Here is a 22950-nt window from a genome sequence, read left to right as displayed (position 1 = left end):
CTATGGGTTTAAGCTATCGGATATAGTTGTCCGATCCGGCTGTTTCCGGCTTATATACTGCCTGCAATAGAAATACGACTTTTGGGAAGGTTTATTCCGGTAGCTTTAAAACTGCGAGACTAGTTTGCGTAGAAACGGACAGACGGACATGACTAGATCGACTCGTTTAGTGATGCTGATCAAGAATATGGGCCGTTTTTTTTTTTACAAACCGAACGGATTTCGCCAAAAATATTATTGTTTACCTTTTTGGTTCGTCTGAAACTTTTTTACGAATACCATTTAGTAAATAAGTGAACATTGTATATCTTGGAAGAAAAACATTATTTTTTTACTTAGAATTTTAATAGTGGAAATCAGAGAGATTGTTAGAAACAATTCGTTATCTTAAAAACAAAAAATGGATCCAACTTAAGGGAAATTCCGATTGTAAGTAAAAAACTTGCACATATACTTAATTTAAAAGACTAATACTTTTTTCAAGCAACCCCTAAACATTTTTTTAAATGTAATTTTTTTTTGAGGAAATTAAAGAATGAATGTTTTGGACAAATTCATTTTAAAAGTAGAGGCTTTGGAGATATAAATACAAAAGAAAAAAAAACAAAGTCAATTGGATAGCTACAGCTGGAAAAATAGATTTTCAAGCAAATGTACTTTTTACAAACTTTTTAAATTTATAAGTAAGAAAATTCTTTTTTTCGGCCAAATCACTGATTTACGTGTTTACTTACTTAACGAAAATTATACGTAACAAAATTTTATGCAAAACAAATATGAGATCTAAAAAAAATTCTTCGGTTTGTAAAATAACGGTCCAAATGTATACTTTTTGGGAACGGAAACGTTTCCTTCACTCCGTTGCAAACTTCTGACTGAAATCATTATACCCTCTGCAGGGGTATAAAAATCAAGATGTTAATTTAATATATTATTGAAACCAAATATTTACCGGTCCAGCAAAATAGTTCCTGGCTAAATAAACGTTTCGCATTGCATAATTTATAAGAAGGGTTAATTTATTTTTCGGTATAGAGTCTAAACCATGCTTAGCTTTTAACTTGGCAACATCAGTACTCATTGTGTTAAGAAGTTTTGGTGAAATGCACTCAATACTTTCGTCGACGTCTTCTGCAAAATATAAAAACAACAAAAAATTATTAATATTGAAGGCGACAATTTTTTTCGCATTTATTTATTTGTTTAAAAATACATAATAAAAAGGTAACAGAACTCCGCTGGTATCGTCGAAACATTTTTTATTTTAGATTTTTTTTTTCATTTAAAAATCGAAGTTAAAAGCTAGTAATTTAATCTAGTTAAAGTGATGCTAGTATCACTAGTTTAAAGCCAAAAAGTTCAGCTTTAAAACCACTTTTTCTAGACTAATATGTTCTTCCTGTACACGCTGGTATCACTCAACAATTTTTCAAAGAATCGTTCTTAAAATATTTACGAAAAACATGTTTGCTCGGTAAATTAAATGCCGTTTGAATGATACAATACATTTCTTAACCCCTTCAGTACTTATTAAAAAGGAAGAACTTGTGTAAACATCTACTTTTTAAACTTTTTTTCCACGACTTGAAAACTTCAATTTTTTAATGCAAAAAGTTTCTTCAAACAAAAATAAAAGTAACTGCAAAAAGAATTTTTATAAAAATCATTTTGCTTATGCTTTTCATGACTTTTTTAAGGTGACAATGTCAAAAAAAATGTATGAAAAAAAGAAAATATGGCTCAAATTCATGTTTCTAAACATTTTTAAAAAATCATTAAAGAAAATATAAGCAAAATGATTTTTAAAAAATTCTTTTTTGGCTGCTCTGGCTCTTACGGTTTGGGCTATGCGCGTTTCCCCTTTATTATCGCTCTATCAAAATATAGATCTATATAAGTGTATATTTTTGTATAAAAACACTTTATTAACATTCTATTATGCCAAAAGGTGATGCAAACTTTTTAAATCATATATTTGTCATATTGTTTAACGTTGATGAAAAGATAACAAAGAAAACCAATCGCGAATTTTCCTCGAGCGCAATTTTAGGGGAAATTTCTAGTTCGGAAGGTAGGTACACGAAAAAAGACGGCACAGAAAATGTGAATAATAACAAAACTAAGGCTGAAGCAAATGAGTTAGTTTATAAAACCCCTCGAATGATTTTTGAATATTGAGTATATTGTGAGCAAGCTCGGCAAACTTTAAAAATGTAAAACTTTTTTTCTTAGTTTTTACGATATCAACAGACGCCTTTCAGTGTCAAAGAAAATCCACAATGTTTTTTTGCTTCTTTTTTGTGATCAGGGGTCCAACTCTACCAGGAGCTACAATCATTCTTCTTGGAGCTTTTCCAAAATATTATATTGTAAACTAGTCTTATTAATTCCAATGTGGATATCATGATACCAGTCTTTTGGGACACTTGCGTCAATTCTACATACCGTAGCTCATCGGATCGAAAACAAATACTAAATATAATTGTCTATTTAATGAATTACGTGTAAAACGTAATTGCTGTAACGGTAATTATAAATGCACATCAACAAAGTCGTGGACGGATAAAGGTGTATCGGGTGTGTAGTCAGTATAAGGGGAGCAAGAAATATCAGCGATATTTAAGTTACCCAAAAAAAAAACAAAAGATAACTGTTAGAAAGAAGATTTTATTGCAAACTAATGGTTCTCGTGAATTGTTAAGTCATTTCCATGTGAAATATTATAACAGATTTCAAAAATAGATAAGAATTACATAAAAAATTTTACCCTAACAAATTCAATGTCGTGGATGTTATGAGAATGAGTTCTCTCCGATGTTAGGTTAGCACCCGACACGCATATCAATATAATCCTTAACTCTGCCAACAAGTCCAACCCATTAAGGATGAATGACTGTATTGCAGAGCCGACAGTACATGAAAACATCATTAGGCGAAGATCCAAACTTACAATCTTTTATTGGCAGTCTTATATATCAAAATAAAACAAATTAATTTATAAAAATTAAAAATGCTTCAGTCAATTTGACTCACGGAAAAAAAAAATCTAAACACACAAAGCACAAAGTAAAAAACCGCGTATAACTGAAAAAGCGGACCACACGATAAACACAACCGATCACAAGCGACGCTATATCGATTTTGTTGCTCAAGTTGTTCGTATCTCTTAATCTCTTGATCCAAGAATTATCCTAATGCCTTGTCTTGTGCTTTTCGAGATTCGAAAGAAATGAGTCGACGCATTGCCATTTCCAGGGAGGTCCACTTCGTCGGATCTTTACATCAACCCGATTTTCTATCTATCCCTATATCAATGAGCTCCAAATTGGTCAATGTATGCAAATCAATGGTAACAAGAAAGGAAGTTAACTTCGGCAAGTTTGTATACCCTTGCAATTATAATTATTAAATTTAAAAATACAAAAATTGATATTCCCAATAGTATAATATGATATTCCCAATATGTCAAAAAACACCGAAGCTATAATTTGTTTCATATTATTTTCCCACCAATTTTCCGATCGTTCCTATGGCAGCTATATGATATAGTCGTCCGATTTTGATCAAATTTAATTCGAAATTCAGAACTGATTAAAAAATATTATTTCCAAGCGAAGGAAGTTGTATGTTAAAAATCACCAAAGATAAAATTAAAAAAAAATATTTTCCGATTATTCCTATGGGAGCTACATGCAAAATAAAGAAGACTTTTGGAAAAGTTTCAGCCCGATAGCTTTAGAACTGAGAGACTCGTTTGCGTAGAAACGGACGGACAGACGGACATGGCTAGATCGACTCGTCTAGTGATGCTGATCAAAATTATATATACTTTATGGGAAACTTCGTAATTCTGAAATATTAAACAAATATTATTTACCGGAAAAGAGGCGAGTTGGATACAAAATAACGAAGTTATAATTATTTTTCTATTTTTACCATTAATTAACCGATCATTCCTATGGCAGCTACATCATATAGACATCCAATTAAAAAAAATTAATTTAATATTCTGAAATATCTAAGTAATGATAACCCTAAGAGAAGAAAATACTATGTCATTAAACAATTAAGTCCTAATTTTTCAAACAAAAAATTGTATTATTTTTCCGTCTATTTCTATGGAAGCCAAGATTAGTTGTCTGATATTTCTAAAATTGTATTCGAAATGCTGAAATACTAAAATAATGCTATTCCCAAGAGTAGAAGTTAATATGTCAAAAACACAGAAGATAAAATTTTTGTTTACATTTTTTCAAAAATATTTTTTTGATTATTCCTATGGGAGCTATACGATATAGTTGTCCGATCCGACTCGTTCCGACTTATATACTACATGCTATAGAAATACGAAATACTTTTGGGAAGGTTTCATTCCGGTAGCTGTAAAACTGAAAGACTAGTTTGCGTAGAAACGGACAGAGGGACATGGCTAGATCGACTCGGCTAGTGATGCTGATCAAGAATATATATACTTTATCTACCTGTTCCGACACATCTAGTAAACCCTTTTACTCTACCAGTAACGGGTGTAAAAAATATCTATTCCTTTCAGATAAAACAAGAGATACAGAGATACTTTTTAATGAGTAATCCGATTTCAATAATTTTTGGCATATTGAATCTAAGAAAAAATTCCCTTTTAATTTTTACAAAATATTAAAAATAAATGTGGGCGCTAGACGGGTTTTAGTGTTATAGTCGTTTGTGGGCGTTAGATTGGGCGTGGCACCCAGCTGCGCTGCGCAGCACTATATGATGGCTGAACACTTTTTGTGGCCAAAATTAATAACTTCAAGCAAAACCAAATATTTGAGTTCGGTTTTTATATTTGGGTTTATAATAAGCAAATTACAAGAAAAAAGGCGTGGCACCGCCCCTTTTTTGAAGAAAATTCTTGTTATATAATTAAAAATAATATAAAAATAGATAAGAAAATACTTACCCTAAAAACAAAACATAATATAAAGGTGTATATTTTTTATTATATATTATTTATATTGATATAATGAACATATATTTAGAAAAAAGGTGTAGCACCGCCCATTTTTTACATGTTAAGAAGTTGTCTTTAAAAGCCCTGGACATTTACAATTATTAATATTATGGTTTTGTAACATCTTCTTCGGTATCAAGTTCCATCTCCGTGAACTAAAGGTGATCGTCCTCAGTATCCTCGGAGTGGTCTTCGGAGCTTCTTAAGGGACTGTCAAGCAATTCTAGTACTTCATTTGGAAGACGCAATCTGTGTTGTACTTTTATTCGATTCGCTAGGTTTACCGATGAAATGATCGGATCTGAGGTATCCAAAGATCTTTGGAATGCGCCCTTCAAGTTGTTGCTATGACTGCTTTTCCTCGCATGATTTAGCCTATCCGATTTATAGACTTTATTCCTGGCCTCAGTACCCTCCTCTCCAAAGTAACCCACAGGAAGCATTGTATTTTCAATAATATCACTTGAGTGAATGAGGATCTTGTGAACCGTGGCGGTCATGGGTAGCCAAGGATATTTATCTATTATAATTTCTGCGGTAGCATAGCAAAAGTTTTGAAATTTGGTGACGTTGATTGGCAATTGGCACGACAAAGATATAAGAATAATTCTTAAGTTGTTTATTAAGCTTACGTCAATGCCTGTTATCTCCGCGAAAATCTCTGGTGCATTAAATGCTCCACTAGCGGTATTGCCGTCATTTGTGCTACCGAGTCCTCCGACCTTTGGTTTATCTATTTTCAGTAAAATTTTTCCCAAAATAATTGTTGAATCATTTTGTTCCCTTTACCCATTATTTTTTTGTCTTCATCATTGGCCATTCTCCACTTTTTTAAAACGATTTTATAACTCGCCTTTACAATAAACTCTAAGAATCGAATCCAGCAATGAATTGGACTTAACCCGTACTTTAAGTTATCCTGATTTGGCAAAAACTTTTCACACTTGAAGTTTTTATTGTTCAGAAAATCCAGTGGAGTCGTCCCACATATGGGACAGGTTTGGGTTGATCTGGTGCCTGTCAGTGTGTTTAATACTTTTCCATCTATTACTGTCAAGTATAAACCGTTAAATAAAAAGTTTTCCCATTTAAAAAAAAAATTGGAAGACTGCAAACTCTTAATTTGCTTCTCCAAGTTTGTATGCTCCTTTATTATGCATTCCTTTGTTTCCTTTATGAATTCCAACATTAGAGGCCAGCAGAACCTGATAGATTGTGGAGTTTGATTGTTCCATAATATATTTCCGCTAGAATCAATCATTCGTAAAGAAGTAACTGTTGTGGCGAATATACTTCCATCGACATCTCACTTCTGTGGACCTGCAAATCTCTGTTTGTAGTTCGAATGACCTGTGAGTTTCGGCTATTAAAAAGTTTGTCCCTTGATATTTCATTATTTTCGAAAGAACTTTTTTTTGTAAATTTAGAATCCGGGCAGCTGTGCGGTTAAGCTAACTTTGCAAAGGCACTTCTGCTTTTGTGTCGGATACTACAGAGTCATTCGGGCGGCACACTTTCTATTTGTTTGCAACTTTGAAGTACGAAAAAAGGTTGTTTTTTGTTTGATCTCTAATTGAGATATATTGTTGTTAAATTTTTATCTAAGAGAAGAGCTAGTGCGTCGTTAACTGGTATTTTCTGCAGTTTCGCGACGGGCTGACTTATTAAGGTGCGTATGCTCTTGGCTTTTTAAGGGCAGATAGCCAACAATTTAAAAATATATGCCAGATCTGATTTACCGCCCTTACGCGCAGCCGCATTAGCTGAATTTGTTAATAATTTAATATGTCCAGGCGTGGATTTCATTAAATTTGAAGCTGCTCTTCTCTAAACCCTTGCTCCCGACAACAAATAAGTCAATTTTGGCCTGCCTGTCGATCTCCTCCTTTTTATGCAAACCTCAGTGTGGGATGTAAGCCAAGTTGAGTACTTTCTTTTGAAATGATTTAAATGTCTTTTGCAAGATGTCCATTTGCGGGACAATCTATAACAAAAAGCTTCGCTTTGTTTTTTTTAAAACAGTTTAAAAAGTTTGTCCCTTGATATTTCATTATTTTCGAAAGAACTCATTTTTGTAAATTTAGAATCCGGGCAGCTGTGTGGTTAAGCTAACTTTGCAAAGGCACTTCTGCTTTTGTGTCGGATACTACAGAGTCATTCGTGCGGCACACTTTCTATTTGTTTGCAACTTCGAAGTACGAAAAAAGGTTGTTTTTTGTTTGATCTCTAATTGAGATATATTGTTGTTAAATTTTGATCTAAGAGAAGAGCTAGTGCGTCGTTAACTGGTATTTTCTCCAATTTCGCGACGAGCTGACTTATTAAGGTGCGTATGCTCTTGGCTTTTTAAGGGCAGATAGCCAACAATTTAAAAATATATGCCAGATCTGATTTACCGCCCTTACGCGCAGCCGAATTAGCTGAATTTATTAATAATTTAATATGTCCAGGCGTGGATTTCATTAAATTTGAAGCTGCTCTTCTCTAAACCCTTGCTCCCGACAACAAATAAGTCAATTTTGGCCTGCCTGTCGATCTCCTCCTATTTATGCAAACCTCAGTGTGGGATGTAAGCCAAGTTGAGTACTTTCTTTTGAAATGATTTAAATGTCTTTTGCAAGATGTCCATTTGCGGGACAATCTATAACAAAAAGCTTCGCTTTGTTTTTTTAAAACATCCTCATAAACATCTGAACCAGCTATCGAAGCTATAAATCTGTCAAATTTGGCCTACTCTTTCTCACGCTTTGTCTCTCCAGAACAATTCTGAATTGCCCAACCTGAGGTTGTGACCTAAAAAGATAAATTGCGTCGAAAGTGCGCAAAAGTGCACTTTAGGATTGCATTCATATGATCAAGAACTGAACTACCGACAAGACAGTGTAAATATTAAGGTGAAACTCACTTTATATATCTATTTAAGGTTAGTTTTTATTGTAGATTTGTACATGTAAAGCGACTATTAAAAACACTCAATCACAGGGACAACACAAACAAATCCAACTTGTGACGACCACAAACATATAGTACAAACCGCTCTCTTTCGATGCCATTACAACTTGTTCGACAAAAACTTAGTTTGGTGCCTTATTTTTATAATTTTAAACCGACTCTTTTTTCGCAAAGTAGCTTTCGTGCGCCCGTGACACTGAACAGCTGTTTTAACGATATTTTAACAGATCGTGACTCTGTTAAAATTTCTTTTACGTTACATTAAAGTTTGATGTTTTCCCAACACTTTGACGTCACTAGATTTTAGTATTAACGACTTTCGAAAAACGGATTTTTGGCCACAAAGTGTTCAGCCAGCCTATAGTGCAGTGTTTCAAATTTCGCAGGTACAGGTAGTCCAGATATAGGAGGCAGTGGATTCAGGAGTTGGAGGAATGTGCTTTGACTGTGCAGTGGAGCCAGCTTCAACTATTTATTTTATTTAAGCAGTTGCTCAGTGGGGCTGCAAAATCGCTCATTCACAGTCAGGTTAACATTCGCAGCTGGGATTCTCTTAAGGCAGCGTTGCGTAGCGAATTTGCTGTTAAAATATCATCTGCTGAGGTCTATCGCAAGCTAGGTCAACGTGCACAGAGAAAAGGAGAGACACTTCAGGAATATTTGTATGCTTTGATGGAAATAGCCAAGCCAGTTAACCTAGACGATGAGATTTTGATAGAGTATTTTGTGAAAGCAGTTCCAGATGCTAAGGCAAACAAAATAAGGCGAAACAATTCAGGCGAAAACCATAAGGGATTTGAAGGAGCAGATCGAAGTATACAAGAAGGTTCGCGGTCCATACAAGTCGCCTTACAAGAATGAAGTGCTTGTTGCTGAGGCAGAAGGATCCAAAAGCTTCAACTCAAAACAAGAGTTTGTACGTAAATGCTTTAAGTGCTTTAAAGAAAGATTGCAAGAAGAAAGACAACGAAGAACGCTATAGTCGAGTACCTCGACTATCAGATACCCGTTACTCAGCTAAAGGGACCAAAGGGAAATACAGATATGCAAGCAAGAAAGCGAGATTGAAATGCGCCACTTACCCGTGCCATTACTCAATATATGGTTATGTGAGCGGTAGACAGATTTAAGCGTTATGCGCGTTAGAGTGGGCGTGGCAAACTTTTTTTTTTGACCAATCGATAGGTATTGACGAGACCAATACATTTCAGTTAAAATTTTGTATCTAGCATGAAAGTTGTGGGCGCCACAGACTTGGTCGGTTTGTGGGCGTTAGAGTGGGCGTGGCAATATTTTTTGGCATCAATCGATAGGTATTGATGAGACCAATAAATTTCAGTTAAAATTTTGTATCTAGCATGAAAGTTGTGGACGCCACAGGCTTGGGCGGTTTGTGGGCGTGGCAAACTTTTTTTGGGTCAATCGATAGGTATTGATAATAAATAAATTTCAGTTAAAATTTTTATTCTAGAACAATAAATTTCAGTTAAAATTTTTATTCTAGCATCAAAACTGTAGAAGCCACCGTTTTGGGCGGTTTGTGGGCGTTAGAGTGGGCGTGGCACTCTGCTGAAACAAACTTGCGCTGCGCAGGAATCTGCATGCCTAATCCTAGTATTGTAGCTTTTATAGTTTCCGAGATCTCAGCGTTCATACGGACAGACGGTCAGACGGACAGACGGACGGACATGGAATAGAATATATATACTTTATGGGAAACGCTTCCTTCTGCCTGTTACATACTTTCCGACGAATCTAGTATAAAAGTAGTAGTAAAAGGGTATACTCTACGAGTAAGGGGTATAATAGCAATAATTGTTATCGGCGCGGACAGCCAGGTCATCGTGCTGCACAGTGCAAAATCGAAGTTGAGGTAAAACAGGAGAGCAATGCTAATGCCGTTCACGTGGAGAACGCAGCTACTAAGCCAAAAAGCGAGTTTACGGCTTCAGGCCTTGAACTAAAAATTATCAAATCTTCCTACGCTCAATTCAAAGGACTCGTCGACACAGGCGCAGATCTATGCCACACATTTTTCTCAAGCTAGGCAACGAGACTCTTACCGGAAAAGAAAAGTATTTGACGGGAATAGGCGAGAGTCAAGTTCTAACTTTTGGGAACATTGTCATACCTGTTGAAATAGACAACATGCGCACATGAAGGTGAAGTTTCACGTGGTTCCTGATGAGGATATGGGCTTCGAGGCAATTTTGGGCAGAACTATCCTGGATATTGTGGACATGAAAGTTACAAAAGAAGGCACTCAAAAAGTAACGAAGATAAACGTATCAATTTCGGGTCCGAGTTTCTGCAAGATTTTAAGGGCATGTGTGCAGAACAGGCAGCAGTTTCCGATCACATTGATTTATTACATTTAAACCAATCACAGCATTCTGCGGCCAAAAGTGGTCAGCCAGCCTATAGTGCACAGGAAGCCCAAGATGCTGTATGCCAAGTCTCAACATTCTATCGTTTCCGAGATCTCAGCGCTCATACGGACAGACGAACATGGCTAGATGGATTTGGCTCGTTATCCTGATCAGGAATATTAATACTTTGTGGGATCGGTACGGTTCTTTCTACCTGTTATATACTTTCGAATATATACGACGAATCTAGTGTACCCTTTTACTCTACGAGTAACGGGTTTAAATATTGGTGTCAGATAAACTAATCAAATTAATCAAAAATAATTTGTTACCGTATACCAATTATAGAGAAAATAAATGTATACTAGTTTTAGCCCAATACTGGATTAGTTAAAAAAAATTTGGAAATTTTGCAACATTTCTCGAAAACTGCAATTGACTGAAAGTGGTGCAGAAAAAAGTTAAAGCCAAAAGAACAGGTTTTCCAATGATACCACTTTCATGGCGCTGACTCTTTATTTATAGCTACTATGTTCAACCAAACTCTTCTTACTATCCTTGCCCCATTCCTTCCTAAGATAAAATCAAAGGACTTTTATAATTTGTTTTTTAATTAAGTAAAAATAAAAAAAACAGGAATGAAATCTAACTTCGCCAAGCTGATGTTTTTAATACCCTTGCAAGTCGTTCCCATGCGAGGATTGTATATACAGAACGTTTCCATTTTTAGAAAACAATAAAATAATTACAGAAATATTAAGATAATGTTCCATTTAAAATTATTGCCGTATATGTTTACCGAAAACGAAATATAACGGTCGTTGTATTATTTTGACGTTTATTTTCCGATCCTTCCTAGGCAGCTTATGATATAGTAGTCCGATTTTTATTAAACTGAATTCGTCCTTTTGAAATATAATAAAATGTTTTATACCGGAGGGAGTAAAAGAGAATATATTTGATCATAACGAAGCTATAATTATTTTCCCATTAATTATCCGATCCTTACTATGGCAGCTATATGATATAGTCACCCAGTTTTTTTTTTAATTTTATTCTCAACTCTAAAATATAAAAATGAATAATACTTAAAAAATCGCCGAAGCTTTATTTTTTAATTTTTTTTTAATATTTGTTTGATCATTTAAGTCACAGCCCTTCTGGAGTAGGCTCGGTGTGACATGTCACAGAAGGCAGAAAGCTTTTTGTTCTTTTGTGCCCAAAACACTGTTTTTCCGTCGACTTCCGCCGAGAAGTCGGCGAAGCATAACTGACTGCCGACGAAAACGGTCGTGCAACAAAGTTAGGCAGATATTCGGAGGTTTCCTCTCTTTCTTTGCCTTATAATCTGCCTGCACTCGGCTCTCGCAGAGACAAATTTCGGGCGGTCCGTTTTTTTTTTTGCGTCTCTGCGTTAAGTTCAACTTACGACCAAACTTTTGGCAGAACAATTTTCTTGGAGCAGCGACATGTGAATGCCCTAATGCTAAGCTCAAACCAGCGCCATTTTTGCCGGCCAAATCGCCGTGGCACCCGATGACTTCTTTTTATTTTCGCGCATAAAGAGAAAACTGCGTGGTCAACGATTTTCGTCACCAGAAGATACTGTTAAAGCGTTAGAAAACAATGTTTTGGAAGTGTCTCAATCGGAGTGGAAAGTGCTTCGACAATTGGTTTGAGCGCATGCAAATGTATAAATTTTTCTGGAGAATACTTTAAAAAACAATAAAACCATTTTTGATGATATTTATACTCGCATTTTCATTATTATACCATAAATATATTTAGCTTCCCTCGTATTATTGTAGATTATAATTTTAGAAGAAGAAACTACTGAAGACTCAAAACAAGCAAAAGAAGTCAACTAAATTATGCGACACCTTGCCTCGGACATGGCTAGATCGACTCGGCTAGTGATCCTGATCAGGAATATTAATACTTTATGGGATCGGAAACGCTTCCATCTACCTGTTACGTACTTTCCAGCGAATCTACTATACCCCTACATATATATATATTTACATTTGCAAGTTTTAAGCACGTCTAAGAGTCTATGCTCATGAATATTTTATTTTATGTTTTATTATTTGGAGTTTAGTCTTTTAGAATTATTAATTTTAAATAGTCGTGTTGACGTTACCGAAAGGGGGACTCGCCAACTACCTCCTCTTCTATTCTATTAGAGTACTCCTTTTGCTACTTCGGAGTTTACAGTCTTTTAGTGTGTTTCTTATATATTTTGGACATATATATATATTTTTTTAACAATTTAAATGCATGGACTGCATTATCTATTAAATAAGACGGAATTCAATTACTCGATTAAAACAAACCATTTACGATCCTTGCATCTCTGGCAAACCTTCCACGTTCAACTTTTTGACGTAAATACGGGTTTACCCAATGCTTAAATCGCGGAGATCTAGTTGTCTCCTCCTGTGCCACATCGAAGGCTATAGTCGCCACTATAACGGCATTACGCCTTAAAATTACTATGGGATTAAGCATGCAGATTGTAGATATTCGTGCGCAGCGCAAGTTTGTTTCAGCAAACTGCCACGTCCACAAACGCCAATAACTCTAAAATCTGTGTAGCGCAAAGGTTTTTCAAGATTTTGTAAAAGTGCAAGAGATTTTGTTCTCATTATCAATACTCATCTACAGGTTACACATTATTCAAATCAGACCATTCATTAAAAGGATATAATCAAATATTAATCAATAACAAACAAATTCAATCTATTCGGATCATTGCAGGTTTGGGGATCTTTCTTTCACATTATGCCATGTTTCTGTATTTATAATTTCACAGAGAAAGAAATACAAGAACATCAAGAGAAAACTCTACAGTCGATGGCCTCGATTATCAGATACCCGTTTCTCTGGTAAAGGTAGTGCGAGGGAGATATGCATGCAGAAAATCGGATGTGTCCGACACTATACACAGCACAAACACTCTATTGAAGCGCAGAACGCTAATCATGAAGTTTAAATTATGTTATGATACAACTAAGTAACAGCTTAAGAAAGCCCAACAGAGTTATGTTCACCGCTTACTGGCCCAGAACTATTGGCATTGGTCAAAATAATAATAATAATTGGAAGCAAAACAATTTTCGTGCCTATATATTCCCAATAACCACAAATAAAAACCGCCACAAAAAATTGTGAGATAACCAATACAAAACAAGGAAGTACGCTATAGTCGAGTACCTCGACTATCAGATACCCGTTACTCAGTTAAAGGGATCAAAGGAAAATGGAGATATGCAAGCAGCAAAGCGAGATTGAAATGCGCCACCTACCGGCGGTAGACAGATTTAAGCGTTGTGGGCGTTAGAGTGGGCGTGGCAAAGTTTTTTTTTTGATCAATCGATAGGTATTGACGAGACCAATACATTTCAGCTAGTATCTAGCATTAAAATTGTGGGCGCCACAGGCTTGGGCAGATTGTGGGCGTGGCATATTCGCGTAAAAAACTTGCGCTGCGCTCAAGCTATCTATCTTTGCTATTTTCCGAGATATCCGCGTTCATATTTACGATTTTTTAAAGTTTGTGGGCGGTTTGTGGGCATTAAAGTGGGCGTGGCAAACTTTTTTTTGGGTCAATCGATAGGTATGGATAAGAACAATACATTTCAGTTAAAATTTTTATTCTAGCATAAAAACTGTAGGAGCCACAGTTTTGGGCGGTTTGTGGGCGTGGCACTCTACTGAAACAAACTTGCGCTGCGTAAGAAGCTCAGGAATCTCCACGCCAAATCTCAATAGCCTAGTTCTTAGTTTCCGAAATCTCAGCGTTCATCCGGACGGACAGACAGACGGACCTGGCTAGATCGACTCCGCTAGTGATCCTGATCAAGAATATATATACTTTATGGGGTCGGAAACGCTTCCTTCTGCCTGTTACATACTTTCCGACGAATCTAGTATACCCTTTTATTCTACGAGTAACGGGTATAATTAATAAAACAACAAATCAATAAATAAATTCAAGTGAACATTCACATAGTTTTGGTGTCGCCCTCGCGAAAGAGATTAACAAGCGTAACAGCGTCAGTGCCGGTGGAAAATAACAGTTAGTTCTCGCTGTGTCTGCCTTTTCGTTTCGATTTTGTTATAGCTGTTTTAACTGTCGATTTTAGGCAGACCGCTAAGCGCCAGTGCAACGAACTGCAACTGCTTGTGTTTTCTCTTTCGGGTGTTGGTGCCCTCTCTTAATTACGTTCTCGTCTCTCATTTCTTTTGTTGCGCCAAATGCTCTTCACTTAAACAAATTTATTCGAGCCACCTAGAAACATAACTACATAAATACACAAAAAAAAGGAAAACTATTGGCTATATTGTAATAAATTAAATATTCTTTAATTGACTCTGATGCCTTTCTGACGAGGCATTGGGAACAATAAAAGCTCTTCAAGTCTCAGATGCAAATTATAAAAAGGCATTAGCGATTTTAAAGAGAGTCTATGACAACAAGTGTTTAATTTTCTTTGAAACTCTAGCGCAGCTGTTTGAAATCCCTTCAATAACAAAACCTTCTGCGTCTGCCTTGAGGTTAATAATTGATACAGTAGTGCAATTTTCGATTCGCTTATGTCCCTAGGGGACGAAAAAGATATTGTCAATGCGGTAATTATACATATAGTTCTTTCAAAAGTAGATCCGTACACCAAATCCAAGTATGAGGAACAGCTTAATTATGATGAACTGCCTAAATGGTCTGATTGCGTAAAGGTTTTAGATCGACGATATCAACATGTGTAAGCCGTGGAAGTGTCGAGGGTAAAGGGAAAACGTTTTTCGGAAACGCCCTCTGGAAGCAAGAAAATTACTAGGAATTCATATACTTTCTCCAGGGTCAATAACACAAGTGATCCAAAATGTTTATATTGCAGTTCTAATCATTTTATAGGAAATTGCCAGGGATTTAGCGGAATGCCAGTTTTAGATCGTTTTAACTTTGCCAAAATAAAGCAATTATGTATTAATTGTCTAAATGAGGGACATAGAGTATTTAAATGCACAGCATCCAAATGTCGGGTATGCTCACACGCACATCATACTCTACTACATCGATACCAAAACTTGAGTGAGCCACATCAAGGCTGGCAGGACCAGCAAGGGCAAGGTACAAATACTTCTCAGGCTTCTACCCATTCGGCTCAGGTTCTTTAAAACACTTCGGAATTTTGGGTACTGGGAACCATTACTAGAATCAGCCTGATAATATGCTTCCTGCAAGGTAGTGGAAAATTCCGGCCGGCATAGACTTAGCGGATCCAGAGTTCCACAAGCCGCAAAGAATTGATATTTTGCTCGGAGCATACTCCTTTGATTTGTTGTGCAGTGGTCAAATCAAACTCACCAATGGAGGTCCATTGCTACAAAAAACACTATTGGAATGGGTTGTTTCTGGACGGTGTAAGCAACAACAAAAATAAGCTACTTCTTGTATCGCCTTGTCGAAGAAAGACATGGTTTTAGGAGGACTTGTTGAAAGGCTTTGGGACTTCTAACTCCAAGCTCCAAGCACGAGCGGATCAGATTTAAAGGGCAAACGGACTAAAAAACGACCACAATTTGAATTGGCTACGTTTTTCACGAAGTGATCCTCGCAGGCAATTTGTTCTGGTGAAAATTTAACAAGTTCTTTATTTTCTGGGACGGTATAGATACGGTATAGATACCGTCCCAGAAAATAAAGAACTTGTTAAATTTTCACCAGAACAAATTGCCTGCGAGGATCACTTCGTGAAAAACGTAGCCAATTCAAATTGTGGTCGTTTTTTAGTCCGTTTGCCCTTTAAATCTGATCCGCTCGTGCTTGGATCCTCTTTCGATGTCGCTAAACGTAGATTTTTATCATTAGAGCGTATAAGCCTAAAAGACAGCTCACTTCGAGAAATGTACATCGCTTTTATGAAAGAATATTTGGAGCTTGGTCATGTCTCCAACATGCAATAAGATTCCACCAGGACCGCGTTCTGAGGCCTGATAGTACCTCAACCAAACTTCGAGTCGTGTTTGATGCGTCTGCAAAGACAACTTCAGCGCAGTCATTAAAAGGCATTTTAATGGTGGTGCCCACTATTCAGAGGGAACTGTTATAATCCCTTGTTAGATTTCGTTTAAATCGATTCGCTTTAACAGCAGATATATCGAAAATGTAGAGGCAAGTAAGTCTCGCAGAAGAAGATCGTAACTATCAACTGATAGTATGGCGCAAGAATCCATCTGATGAGCTACAAATATTTCGTCTTAATACAGTCACCTACGGAACGTCTTCAGCTCCATTTTAAGCCATCCGTAGCTTACAAGAACTTGGAGTTCGTAATAGGGATAAGATAAATAAAGTGTCAGAAATTCTCAATAGTGGCGGTTTCCAGCTGTCTAAATGGTTTTCAAACCATCCACAACTAGAAAAGGGGAACAACACTGAAAAATCCCTAAATTTCAATGGTACCGATTCGACCAAAGCCTTGGGTATGCGGTGGATGCCACACACAGACACATTTCTATTTCATTTAGATGAGAACTTTACAAAATTGACTCCCACAAAACGCACAATTCTTTCAGTAAGCGCGCGGCTTTTTGATCCCTTGGGATTGCTGTGCCCGATTGGCCTTACATCTAAAATTCTTCTTCAAAGCCTTTGGCAACTTCAACTGGAATGGGATGAATCCATTCCGATGTCGTTACATACGAGTTGGGAAAGGATAAAAGAGAATCTACTTAATCTTCACCGAGTCACCAGTGGGTTTGAGTCTGAGTTTGCCAGTGGGTGCTCAGCCCTCAGATGCATCCAGCCAAGCTTACGGATGTTGCATTTACATTCGAGCAATCGAAAACGGTCAGGCTCATTGTCGATTGCTAGCAGCGAAATCGAGAGTGGCTCCACTAAAAACGAACACAATTTTGGTCCTACGTCAAACAAGTTCTTGACAAATCGAGAGTGTTTATTTCTGGGCAGACTCAGAAACAACATTACATTGGATAAAGTCTCAACCTTCGTCACTTGCAGTTTTTGTTTCAAACAGGGTAGCCACAATTCAAGAGCTATCAGAAAATATATCCTGACGACATGTCCCTTCGCAGTTTAATCCAGCAGATATTACGTCCCGTGGCTGCAATGTAAGTGAATTAACTGAGTCCATCTGGTTCGAAGGTCCGAAATTTCTGTATGAAAATGAGTCATCATGGCCAGAAAACTCGCATTTTTCTATAACTTCCGAATTAAAAAACTCAGAGTTAAGAAGAGCTGCCCAAGTGTGTAAAGCCGTCGAGCTATCAACTCCGTTTGAATTTATTACTCGTATCTCATCTATTCCGAAACTCATTAGAATTCTTGGATACGATTACAGATTTTTAAACCTAGCTAAATCACGAGAAAGATCTGTAAGTCTGACTGCTAAGTTACAACTATCATTTTTTAAACTGATGGAAATCATCAAAAAAAATGTCTTTGTAGAAGAGTACAAGAAAATTAAAAAAGGACATGTTTTACAACCAAGTTTGCAGATGATGACGCCCTTCATACAAAAGTTTTCTGAAGCTGGTAGAAGATTTTCGCAAATTCGGGTGGGAGGTAGACTTTTGCATGCACCTATTTCAGAAAATGCTAAATTTCCGATATTACTCCCTTGTAAAAACCAAATTGTTGATTTGTATCTCCGAAATTTGCTTTTGAGATATTGTCACGCAAATGCAAAAACGATGATCGGTCTTCTTCGGCAAGAAATCTGGTTAATAAATGCTCGCAGAGAATGCACTTGGGTGGTTCGAAAATGCATCCATTGTTTTAGATATAAACCTGTTCTGATGATCAATGTCTCGTTGCGTATCCGAGGACGGCCCCCCGTTAAGATGTATATTGCTGTATTTGTCTGTTTTGCTTCCAAGGCTGTTCACCTGGAACTCGTTACAAATTTGTCGACTGACTCTTTTCTTTTGGCCTTTAAAAGCTTCATCGCAAGACGTGGCGTACCGCATCGAGTACATTCCGACAACGCGACGAACTTCGTGGGAGCCAGGAACGAGCTGAGAAGTCTTCAAAGCGCCTTCGAGGATCAGCAGTCGCAGTTTTAACTGTTCGTCGTGGAGAAGGGCATCGAGTGGAGGTTCATCCCACCACGAGCACCGCACTTCGGCAGTTTGTGGGAGGCGGCCGTGAAGTCAGCGAAGGAAATTCTCGTGCGTCAAATCGGAGACGCGTCCCTAACCGAAGCCGAGGTCAGGGCTTATCTGGCGGACACCGAGGCCGTGCTCAATTCTCGACCTCTAACTCCAACCAGCACCGATCCCAACGAGGGGGAGGCTTTCACTCCAGGGCACCTGCTAATCGGCCAGGCCCTTCGTTCGCTGCCGCAAGGATTAGAGCCAGACGCACCGACCAGAGGTTTGAGATACTAAAAGAGGTGGCAACTGCTATCCACGCTCAGACAGCGGTTCTGGCAGGCGTGGTCGAAGGAATACCAAGGAAAACCAAGTGGCAAACTACAGCGCCCAATCTGGAGGTCGGAGCCTTGGTAATCATGCACGAGAACAACACTCCACCCCAGCGTTGGATTACCGGCAGGGTTATCAGCGTGGTGGCAGGGGCCGATGGCAAAATTCGAGGGGCCGAAATTAAGACCGCAACAGGCTTATTTAAGCGTCCTATTCAGAAGCTGGCTGTACTCCCAATATATTGAAGGCAGGTCCTTCAAGGTGGCCGGAATGTTGAAGCGCAGAACGCTAATCGTGAAGTTTAAATTATGTTAAGATACAACTAAGTAACAGCTTAAGAGAGCCCAACAGCGTTATGTTCACCGCTTACAGACCCAGACCATGTTAGATCTATGCTAAGATCGGATTCAGCAGGCCTGCAAAGGCTCTCACAAAACTGCGCTGCTGGGCACAATAAACCAGTTGAATTTTGAACATCGAATCGGCCAGTCTTGTATTCTCTCTTGCCCCAAATTTTGCAGCAGCCAAGCCAAAGTCTTTTCACTTTTCGGCGTTCTCAATTATCAATAATTTAATTCTGGCTTCGATTCTCTTCTTCTCTAGGTGGAGAGTCTATTCCTTTGTCAATGTGTGGTCAGGTTTAAATAGTTGGTATGGGAATTGATAACACGGGTACACAGCCAAAATTTTACACGAACCATTTCTTCTTTTTCGTGATAATTTGATCCTTCTGGGTATAAGTCCCATGCGAACTACATCAACTACAGGTTCCACGTTATAGCTAAGAATACAAAAAACCGATGTCTGCCGACATTTTGAATTGTGTGGCCCATATAATTGCCTTGTCTTAAATATTTTCGCTGAAACACACTCTCAATACATGTCGGCATTGCAAACAAAAACAAGGAAGAACGCTATAGTCGCGTACCTCAACTATCAGATACCCGTTACTCAGCTAAAGGGATCAAAGGGAAATCGAGATATGCAAGCAGTAAAGCGAGATTGAAATGCGCCACCTACCGGCGGTAAACAGATTTAAGCGTTATGGGCATTAGAGTGGGCGTGGCAAATTTTTTTTGGATCAATCGATAGGTATTGACAAACCAATACATTTCAGTTAAAACTTTTTATCTAGCATAAAAATTGTGGGCGCCACAGGCTTTGGCGGTTTGTGGGCGTGGCACTTCAAAAAATCGTACATATGAACGCGGATATCTCGGAAGCTATCAAAGATAGAGAATTGGGATTTCAGATTTAGATTCCGTAGACTTCGAAGCAGCGCAAGTTTGTTGTGCGAATATGCCACGCCCACAAACCGCCCAAAATGGTGGCGCCCACAATTTCCATGATAGAAAAGAATTTTAACTGGTATGTATTAGTCTCGTCAATGCCACGCCCACTCTAACACCCATAACGCTTAAATCTGTCTACCGCCCACATAACCCTTTGGTCCCTTTAGCTTAATAACGAGTATTTGATAGTCAGGTACTCGACTATAGCGTTTTTCCTTGTTATACTCGTTACTTGAAGAGTAAAAGGGTATACTAGTTTCGTCGGAAAGTATGCAACAGGCAGAAGGAAGCGTTTCCGACCCCATAAAGTATATATATTCTTGATCAGGGTCACTATCCGAGTCGATCTAGCCATGCCCGTCTGTCCGTCCGTCCGGATGAACGCCGAGATCTCGAAAACTAACTAGTGCTAGGCTATTGAGAATTGGCATGCAGATTCCTGAGCTTCTTACGAAGCGCAAGTTTGATTCAGCAGCGTGCCACTTCCACTTTACCGCCCACAAACCGCCCAAAACTGTGGCTCCTACAGTTTTGATGCTAGACTAAAAATTTAAACTGAAATAAATTGTTCTCATCAATACCTATCGATTGACCCGAAAAAAGTTTGCCACGCCCACCGTAACGCCCAAACCTGTGGCGCATACATATTTCATGCTAGAAAAAAATATTTAACTGAAATGTATTAGTCTCGTCAATACCTATCGATTGACCCAAACAAAAAAAATTGCCTCTGACGCCCATAACGCTTAAATCTGTATACCGCCGGTAGGTGGCGCATTTCAATCTCGCTTTGCTGCTTGCATATCTCCATTTCCCTTTGGTCCATTTAGCTGAGTAACGGGTATCTGATAATCGATGTACTCGACTAAAGCGTTCTTCCTTGTTTTATTCTATATATATATACTATATATACACTGGTCGGCATATGTATTTTGACAAAATAAAAGTTAAGTATACTCATAACTTGAACTTACTTCTTGTAAACTATAGGCATCAATGGAAAGGTAATTTCAATGCCGTTTGAATGATACAATACATTTCTTTACCCATTCAGTACTTATTGAAAAGGACGAATTTGTGTAAATCAACTTTTAAATTTTTTTTAAAAACTTTTTTCCTCGTCTTGAAAACTTAAATTTTTTGATGCAAAAAGTTTCTTCAAACAAAAACAATAGTAACTGCAAAAAGAATTTTTCAAAAATCATTTTTCTTATATTTTTTATGAATTTTTTATGAATTTTTGAAAATGCTTAAAAACAGGCATTTGAGCCATATTTTTGTCTTTTTCATACAAATTTTTTTCGACATTGTCACCTTCAAAAAATCATAAAAAATATAAGAAAAATGATTTTTGAAAAATTCTTTTTGCAGTTACTATTGTTTTTGTTTGAAGAAACTTTTTGCATCAAAAAAATTTAAGTTTTCAAGACGAGGAAAAAAGTTTTTAAAAAAAATTTAAAAGTTGATTTACACAAATTCGTCCTTTTCAATAAGTACTGAATGGGTAAAGAAATGTATTGTATCATTCAAACGGCATTGAAATTACCTTTCCATTGATGCCTATAGTTTACAAGAAGTAAGTTCAAGTTATGAGTATACTTAACTTTTATTTTGTCAAAATACATATGCCGACCAGTGTATATATATATATATATATATATTATTTTATATATATACATTTTCTTTCCTTTTTCTAGAAAAAAATAACGTAAAGTTTTTACATACCTGAGTCGAAGTTGGGAGATTCACTATCGTCTAAATTTTCAATTATTTGATCCATATTACGCATAAATTGTTGATATGTTTGCGACCGAGTGATTTCATCTTTCAAACATTTTGTGCTCGATATGGGAGTTATTCTTTCAACCCGTCGCACTTTAGGCTTAGAGACTATATTATAAATTAAAGAGAAGTTTATAGGTATATATATGTATATGTGTAAGTATATGTTACAAAGGTCCACAAAAAACCCCAAACTAAACGCCTCAAAATCTGAAGGATTTTACCTGTAGATATCGAACCCAAACTTAGAAACTATTCATCACTTTAGCTTCTTTTTACTGCTTAATAATAGCTAATCCATTCGTTGCTTAGACCTCTGTTTTATGTGACCTCTACTTCTTTAGTTAAAGGGCATTTTACCAAGTTAATTTTTATCATGGGATTTTTCATGTGTTGTGTATCCCGGCCTAGCGTTAACAAGGGAAAGCTAGCTTCAACAAGCCGAAATTGAAATATCCATTGCAGAACTCTGTAAAATTACTTAAATGCAACGGATGCCAAAGTAGCGAGGAGAATGCCCTATCAAAATTAGATTTTTGGTAGCCGGTTTTCCAGAGCTTTCCTTATATTTACTTTACAGCGTAGGTCGCAAATAACCGCTGACAACCGATTGAATTATTCATATAAAAATTGGCGGACCGTTTGCTCTCGAACGACTATTCAAAAAGTCTTTTGCGCATGTATGTGTATGGTAGTTCTATGTATGTTTACAATTTCAAGATCTAAAGTGAAAATCAAATGTCACAGTGTTACTCAACGTACCACTGTGCACGGAAAAGAAAAATATTTGAAAATACCGTTTCTGTTGACTTTTTAAGTCAATCCGGTCTTTTAATAAGTCTCTCTGTACGAGAGCTTTACAGGGTCGTGAAAAGCTCTCGTACGTCTTCTGCACTGTGTTAGAAACTTCTGGCGAAAATTATAATACCTCTGCAAGGGTATAAAAAGTGGCCAAAATTAACTTAGTTTAATTGCTTTTAACTAAAAAAGTAGAGGTCCCACAAAAAGTATGACTGTTCACTGTTGGACTCAAAGGTTCAAAGTATTATTTATTCTACGAATGGCTCAGCTGTTATTAAGCCGTAAAAAGGGCGTAAAATAGGAAACGATTTCA

The 22950-nt window shown here is 37.1% G+C and overlaps 1 protein-coding gene across 9 annotated transcripts in view; it reads right to left on the bottom strand.

Annotated features, from left to right (window-relative positions):
• LOC119562545 (nipped-B protein) overlaps window positions 1-22950 on the bottom strand; it is a 265532-nt gene that overhangs the window by 238415 nt on the left and 4167 nt on the right. For all 9 annotated transcript variants that reach the window (XM_037875745.1, XM_037875741.1, XM_037875740.1 and 6 more), the window contains 2 exons: window positions 21780-21944; window positions 953-1131 (listed from right to left, as the gene is read on the bottom strand). In XM_037875745.1, coding sequence (XP_037731673.1) covers window positions 953-1131; window positions 21780-21944 — 344 coding nt within the window. The remainder of the gene's footprint in view (window positions 1-952; window positions 1132-21779; window positions 21945-22950) is intronic.

Source organism: Drosophila subpulchrella, unplaced genomic scaffold (genome assembly GCF_014743375.2).
Source record: "Drosophila subpulchrella strain 33 F10 #4 breed RU33 unplaced genomic scaffold, RU_Dsub_v1.1 Primary Assembly Seq57, whole genome shotgun sequence".
Taxonomy (NCBI): Eukaryota; Metazoa; Arthropoda; class Insecta; order Diptera; family Drosophilidae; genus Drosophila; species Drosophila subpulchrella.
This window is presented reverse-complemented; position numbering and strand designations above follow the sequence as displayed.